The sequence below is a fragment of the Helianthus annuus genome, chromosome 1 (genome assembly GCF_002127325.2).
Source record: "Helianthus annuus cultivar XRQ/B chromosome 1, HanXRQr2.0-SUNRISE, whole genome shotgun sequence".
Classification (NCBI taxonomy): Eukaryota; Viridiplantae; Streptophyta; class Magnoliopsida; order Asterales; family Asteraceae; genus Helianthus; species Helianthus annuus.
The window spans coordinates 30,567,266-30,575,647 of NC_035433.2; the positions used below are offsets into that span (position 1 = coordinate 30,567,266).

General features: G+C 36.5%; 1 protein-coding gene across 1 annotated transcript; it reads left to right on the plus strand.

The window, feature by feature from the left end:
* Positions 1 to 863: 863 nt before the first annotated feature.
* LOC110944285 (polyubiquitin 11) lies at positions 864 to 2,815 on the plus strand. The gene is given in 4 exon segments (XM_022185957.2): positions 864 to 991; positions 1,526 to 2,398; positions 2,401 to 2,442; positions 2,444 to 2,815. Coding segments are annotated over 3 exon segments (1,143 nt in total). The 5' UTR covers positions 864 to 991; the 3' UTR covers positions 2,672 to 2,815.
* The last annotated feature ends 5,567 nt before the right edge of the window (positions 2,816 to 8,382 follow it).

The window sequence follows — 8,382 nt, forward strand, 5'->3', positions numbered from 1 at the left end:
ACTCCACCTCCATCTCCTTCTACGGCAACGTCACCATCCAATCCACCACTCTGACCCTCACCACCTCCACCGGCATCAACATCTCCGCCACTGTAAGTCCCTCCTCCATCCCAGAAAAGGTCGATCAGAGAGAGAGAGAGAGAGAGAGAGAGAGAGAGAGAGACAGAAATGGTCCCAGAAAAGGTCACTAACCACCACTTGACTCCGCCACTGCAATTCCTCCATCTCCGCCACTGTAACTCACTCACCACCACTACAACTCCGCCACTGCAACTCCCTCCTCCATCAACATCAGTCGATTAAGGTACATATCGCCTCTTAGGGTTTTGAGTTTTTAGTTGAATTTGTAGATTTAGAACCGATTTAGGGTTTTATTTGTTGGGTTTTGATGATGGTTATTGATGAAGGTGGTGGCAACGATAGGTGCGTTGACGGCGGAGAAAGATGATGATGGTGGTGGTTCAGATGGTGGCTGTGGTGGTTCCGATGGTAGCTGTTGGTGGCTGCTGGCTGGTTTGGTCAATTGATTTATTTTTTTGTTATTTAAAAATAGTCTTTTAATGTGTTTTAATTTAATGCCGAGGGCATTTTGGTCATTTTACCATGGTGTTAACGGTGAAAACTAACGGACATCCACTCCAGGGACTATCCGAGTAACAAATTATCAAACCACAGGGACTACCGGTGTAATTTCCAAAAGTTAAGAACTATAGATGTTATTTTATCAAACCACATGGACTATCCGTGCATTTTACTCTAAAGATAAAGAAGAGGTCAAACTTCACCAATAGTTCTCGAAGATTCCAGGCCTCTACAGGGCCACGTGTCCCGTTCTTACTGGTTACCTTTCCTACCGCCTCTCTTTCCTACCCATCGAAGGCTTTTGTTCCTTGGCCCTATAAATGAAACCCTAATTCCATCCCCTTCTCCTCACAATTAACAAATTCAGCATTCTCTCTGATTCCTAATATCCTCTCTGAGAATCCTCAAGGTATTTTCGTTTTAAACCTTCTTGTTCCTGATGTTTATTCTTTCGAATTAACTCTTCCTAGGTTTATTCTGTTAAAACTATTGTTTCTGTTTATGTATCCTTGCGATTTTATAATTGTTAACTCTAAATTTATTAGAATCATCAGTTGATTTTGATCTTCAATCGATTGCTGGGATTTTGCAAAGAACATATTGAATTTTGACATAAATCGTAGTTTGTTATGATGTCTTTGATTTGAGATTTCGATGATTGGTTAGTATGTGTTTATGGATTTAATTCAAAATGCTGATTAAGTTTTGCTAATCAATTTATGAAGTAAGTAATCTGTTAGATGTTTAATTCTTATGATTCGTGAATCGGAGCAAGCATCTGATTAAATATTTATGTGAATATTTGGCTCTCAATAATTCAATTAAAATTGTGGTTTTAGACATCTCATTTCTTTAAATCGGTAACTGTTTTTCAGTTTTTTCTTGAATGCATATTTGCTGTTGATTAGGGATATCTAATGGTTTAATTGGGTTATATATACAGATGCAGATCTTCGTCAAGACTCTTACCGGAAAGACAATCACTCTCGAAGTAGAGAGCTCCGACACCATCGACAATGTCAAGGCCAAAATCCAAGACAAGGAAGGAATCCCCCCAGACCAACAAAGGCTTATCTTCGCCGGAAAACAACTTGAAGACGGCAGAACCCTCGCTGACTACAACATCCAGAAGGAATCCACACTTCACCTTGTTCTCCGATTGAGGGGAGGTATGCAGATCTTTGTTAAAACGCTCACCGGAAAGACAATCACTCTTGAAGTAGAGAGTTCTGACATGATCGACAATGTCAAAGCTAAAATCCAAGACAAAGAAGGTATTCCACCAGACCAGCAGAGGCTGATCTTCGCCGGAAAGCAACTCGAAGATGGCAGAACCTTGGCGGATTACAACATCCAGAAGGAGTCCACTCTTCATCTGGTCCTCCGTCTCCGTGGAGGTATGCAGATCTTTGTGAAGACATTGACCGGCAAGACGATCACTTTGGAGGTTGAAAGTTCCGACACCATTGACAATGTCAAAGCAAAGATCCAGGATAAGGAGGGCATCCCACCGGACCAGCAGAGGTTGATCTTTGCCGGCAAGCAGCTTGAAGACGGCAGAACCCTAGCCGACTACAACATCCAGAAGGAGTCTACACTCCATTTGGTCCTCCGTCTCCGTGGTGGTATGCAGATCTTTGTTAAGACGTTGACTGGAAAGACCATCACTCTTGAAGTTGAGAGCTCGGATACGATTGACAATGTCAAGGCAAAGATTCAAGATAAAGAAGGGATCCCACCAGACCAACAGAGGCTGATCTTTGCCGGTAAACAGCTGGAAGATGGGCGGACTTTGGCGGATTATAACATTCAGAAGGAATCTACGCTTCATTTGGTGCTGAGGTTGAGAGGTGGGATGCAGATTTTTGTCAAGACTTTGACCGGGAAGACGATCACTTTGGAGGTAGAGAGTTCTGATACAGTTGATAATGTCAAGGCGAAGATTCAAGACAAGGAGGGTATTCCACCAGACCAGCAGAGGTTGATCTTTGCCGGTAAACAGTTGGAAGACGGTCGCACACTTGCAGATTATAACATTCAGAAGGAATCAACCCTTCACCTTGTTCTTCGTCTTCGTGGTGGGTGTTAAGGATCCCTAGTTGGAATGTGTTGTGGTTTTTAGGGTTGGTGTTTGTTTGACTTGAATTTGTGATGTGGTTTAATGTCATGGAATGAACGGTGCTTTGTTTCTTTTTCATACTCTTTATAACATGAATCATGTTTTTGGTTGCAATGTACAAATATGAGCAAAACTTGAACCAAGATTCACAATGTACAAAAGCCTAATTTGCATAGCTTGCACTTGGTTCACAAAAACACAACTGAGATGTTTGTGGAGCAAAGATACCTTCTACAACATAAAATCTATCATCTATCTGATTTCTGACTTAAGACTGAATTATTCTAGTGCTTGGGTTTCATCTGGCATAGCCGTATACATACATCATAAGGCTATCCGGTATAGTGATGGTCCTCCCTTGGAGGATGATCCGCCATGTAGGCGCCACGTAGATCGGGTGTGAGGATGGGGCAAAGAGGATGGAGGTGAGGAAATAAGAGGATGAACCTAAAATGTATGTATATATACAAGTTGTATGTATAGGTGTGTGAGAGAGGGGGAGGGGCGTCGCCATCGTCCCCATACGGTGCGGCCTAATGTTGGCAAAAAAATGTTCATCTGAAATACTTAGTTAATGAAAGTTGTCTTGTTGACCAACATTAGAAAGCTAATTCAAACTTGGCTGATCACCAAGTATCTAATATACTGTCAAAGGATGACAACTATATAGAAGTATTTCAGTTACGCTTTGTTATCAAATAAAATCCAACCGTATCTCCTTAGACTAGACGGCATGGTGGGCAAGGGCAAAGGGGCAAATCGTGTCACGTGTATGCCACCTAGACAGCCGAGGCTTTGCCCTCCAAAACACAAAAACTATGGGATGGTGGGCAAGGGCAAGGGGCATGTCTTTTTTTAAATAAATCCTTTTTTTTATTGTAATTCTTTTTTGAAAACCCCACAAAAATCTCGGTCAAAGCACAAGTTAAATACCTCCCGTCCCAAGGAAGTCTTGCCGCCCCCTTGGGCAACGCCGGCCAAGATGATGTTTGCGGGGTGGTGTTTGGGGAGTGGATGGGCCTCACCCCCCCCCCCCACACACACACACACACACCCCTACACCGTCATTTGTTGACAGCACATACCTGTAACAAACAACTACAAGGAATGTGATTCTTGGTATCTTTTTGTCTGCTTTTCTACCTTCATATGTGAAGTACTTTTCTTTTTGGTTATGCGTTGTTCATGTGATATAGGTTCTAATGAGCAACATCAGTCGTCCCATAGGATCTAATTTTTGTTTGGACAGATTATATTCATACACGAAGATGTGATAAGGTCTCCTTGTTTTTATAGTCTTGTAATATAAAATTAAGAGTTAATTACACAAATGGGTCGTGTGGTTTATACCTAATTTCGCCTTTGGGTAGTAACTTTATTTTTTAACAGGTTTAGGTTCTATGGTTTCAATTTTGTAACACCTTTGAGTACTAACACCAAAATTAGTTAATTAATGACTAAAATACCCTTGCATTTTTTTAAGTTTATCAATGTAACACATTTGGGTACTAACACCTAATTTTATTTAAGGTTAAATCAATTTTACAAAATCTATTTATTTTTTTTATTTTCATCTTTTTATTATATCTCTTAATTAACATAAACTCTATTTATTTTTTTTATTTTCATATTTTATTAAATTTCTTATTTAACATAAAATCTATTTGTTACACCAGTATTTTTTTTAAATTGATATTTTAAATAAAATCTACTAGCTATATAGTTTTATGTAAATTAAAATTTCTTACTCATTTTAACTAATGTAAACCTTACTCGTTTTCAATTTTGGATTGAAATGATTGATAATAATAAATATCTTTCATGTAAAAAACTTTAAGCCTTTTTTTAACTCGTTTTTTTTTTCATTTACATTTTACTATTTTAGAAAGATATTTAATTTACATAAAACTATATAGCTAGGTATTTTAGATAAAACTAAAAAATTTAAGCCTTTTTTTAACTCGTTTTTGTTTTTTTGTAAAAAAGATATTTAATTTACATAAAACTATATAGCTAGTAGACTTTACTGGTGCAACTAGTAGATTTTATGTAAATTAAATATCTTTCTAAAATAGTAAAATGTAAATGAACAAAAGACAAGTTAAAAATGGCTTAATTTTTTTTACATGAAAGATATTTATTATTATCATTATCAATCATATATATCCAAAATTGAAAACGAGTAAGGTTTACATTATTTAAAACTAGTAAGAAATTTAATTTACATAAAACTATATAGCTAGTAGATTTTATTTAAAAAATCTATTTAAAAAAATACTGGTGTAACAAGTAGATTTTATGTTAAATAAGAAATTTAATAAAAATATGAAAATAAAAAAAATAAATATACTTTATGTTAATTAAGAGATATAATAAAAATATGAAAAAAAATATATTTTGTAAAATTGATTTAAACTTAAATAAAATTAGGTGTTAGTACCCAAATGTGTTACATTGATAAACTTAAAAAAATGCAAGGGTATTTTAGTCATTAATTAACTAATTTTGGTGTTAGTACCCAAAGGTGTTACAAAATTGAAACCATAGAACCTAAATCTGTTAAAAAATAAAGTTAGTACCCAAAGACGAAAGTAGGTATAAACCACAGGACCCATTTGTGTAATTAGCTCTAAAATTAAACATATCGAAGGTTTCTTGTTTTTGTAGTCCTGTAATATAAAATTAAAGATATCTACTTTGTGTGTACAGGGTTTTAATTTTTTAAATGGGAAAGAACTTTTTTATTATCTCTATATTAATAAAACTGAGAAGAATTATCCGAAACAAGCAAAGTGTGTGCAATAAACGGGTCCATAGTTATATAATTTTAATTATCATTTAGTGTTAGTTTATAGGAATTAAAATGAAGACTTTATATAAAGTACATTATCTCATTCGTAAAAGAAACAATAATCGGTAGAGGTTAAAAGTAAGGTTGAGGCAAGATGCTTTCATAAATAAATAAATAAATAAAAGGTTAAACTTGAGGTAACCAATAATTCTTCTGGAAGATTCCCAGCCTCAGCACAGTTGGAAATAACTGTGAGTCCTGTCCGGATATTTGTCCACATGCATAGTTGTGCATTGTCTAGCATGGTCGTGGTTGTACCAGAATATAACAAAAAGTACCAGCTTATGAAAGAATCTCTGATAAAAAGGATACTCATGACCGTTCACGTACGGATGCACGACCCATGCTTAGCAACCACCATCAGCCTATAAATAGGGCCCACTTGCAATCATTTAGAGTGTGCCATAGGTGCCTCGAATGCCTAATTTCTTGAAGTGTTATTCTTTGAACCTTAGTGTATTAATACCTAAGTGTGCCACTTCTTTAGTTCTTCTTGTGCCTTAGTGCCAAGAAGAAGAATGGGTGATCCATGGAAGGCCCAGGAGCCGATCGGCCCCTCTCAAAGGATAGAATTCCAGCATTCTTCCTTGATTCACACTTCAACTTAAAAAACATAATTTTCTTATGTGCTTATTTTTATGTACGCCTCGGTAAAATTCAAGTTTCAATGTAAATTTCTTTAGCAAATAAGTCGGGTCAATTATAATACGTTTACGTGCAAATTTTTATGTATGTTTTCAGTTGGTCTACGTTTTGACATAAGTTTTGTTCAGGCGCGAGTCGGGTCAAATGTGTTATGTTTTCATTAGACGTTATAAATTCGAGTTACCTTACGCGGCCTTAGTACGAGGTGAAATTCTCTAGTTTACAACAAATACTAAAATTCATCATCCATTAATTAAATGGTTAAAAATCCTACTCTCTTTCATGTTAAGGATAAATAAAAAGTGCGTTATTACATATCATTTATAGGAAGGTTTATTTGAGAAAAAAAAATTAATTGAGAAGAAAAAGAACAAAGATACAATTGTAAAATGTTACGTAGTTTTTCTTTAATCTCATTTATTATTATCTTTAAGTAATTAATTACTCATAAAAACTATCATTATTTATATTTATTTTTTTTGGCCTACACACATAAAAAGTTACCCTACACCTTTAGAAATTTATCCTACAAATATTTAAATTTAACATACACAACTCATAATTTATCCTACACACTTTTTTTTTTGAACCAAAACTTCATTCACACCGGAGCGACCTCAAACCGAGGAGCACCCCAAAAAACCACTATACAATATACAAAGGGTATTTCACCCAATCATCCCAAACAATCATTTTAAATCTAGACCTATGTTTCAACCAAATAAACAACAAAGCCTTAACTTGAGCGATAACATCAATGACTCTAGGAGTACCTCCTTTAAACACCTTGTTGTTCCTCGCAATCCAAATCGCCCAACTAGTAATCCTCAAAATCCCCATAACAATCCTTCTCACTTCTTTAGATTTAAAATAAGTCTGATTCATTTGCAGAAGCTCATCAATCGAAATCGGATTCCAACCACCTATCCTACACCAATGCCATATCTTACTCCACACTTCAGAGCTAAAACGACATTGAACCATAAGATGCGCTACCGTTTCCTTAACAGAATCACATAACGGACATTTAGTATCCAAAATGTTTATGTTTCTCCTCATCAAAGCATCCCGAGTCGCTATACGATCCATACCCAATCTCCACATAAATATATTTATCTTCAGAGGCACCCATCTATCCCATATGAATATTCGGTTCTGTACAGCATTATCCGAGCCTCGAATCCACTCTTTGACAGCTGCAACAGAGAACTCTCTACTTCCACCTTCGTTCCAGGCCCACTGATCTTCTTTCGCTGTTAATGTGACTTGAGACAACATAAAAATGACATCTTGCATTTCTGAAATGGCTTCAACAGACGAAAGATCGACTTTCCATTCTGCATTCATACCCACAGCCTCGCCTTGAACCTTAATTCTTTGACTAACAACTGCATTTTTATTTGAATCCTGGGCATATAACCTAGGCCACCTGTTCATAAGAGGAGTCGATCCCCACCATAAATCTTTCCAAAACCGAAGACGTGACCCGTTGCCGATGGACCCTTTAAATAAAGCTTTGAACGGTTGACCATTGAAGTTTAAGCCATCAACATGACGGCTTATAGACTTCCAACAGCCTTTAATAGAATTATTAACCGGTAAGAAAATCCATCTCTTTCTACCCCCATGAATATCTTCAATAATCCTCTTCCACAAACTATTTTTATCGTTTTTGAACCTCCAAACCCATTTTGCCAAAAGAGCCGAGTTCACCTCAGCAATCTTTGATATACCCAGCCCACCGCTCTTTTTAGACTTAGTAGCCACTTCCCAAGAAACCCAATGTAAACCCTTGCCAACTTTACATCCGGCCCATAAGAAATGTCTCATGATCTTTTCAATATTATCAACCACCGCTTTTGGTGCTCTAAACAGTGAAAGATAGTATACCGGAAGACTTGTCAAAACCGATTTAATCAAAGTGAGCCTTCCACCAATCGATAAAACCTTCGTCTTCCAAGAAGTTAATCTGTCACGGATAGCCTCTAAGACCGGTTCCCAATTAGATATCCGATTCATGTTAGCTCCCACTTTTATGCCCAAGTAAACAAACGGTAATCTACCAATTCTACACCCCAAAACATTAGACATAGCTTCAATATCCGAATCCTCTACTCCCACACCAAACAACACCGATTTATGAATATTGATCTTAAGACCGGAACACAGATAAAAAATTCTTAAC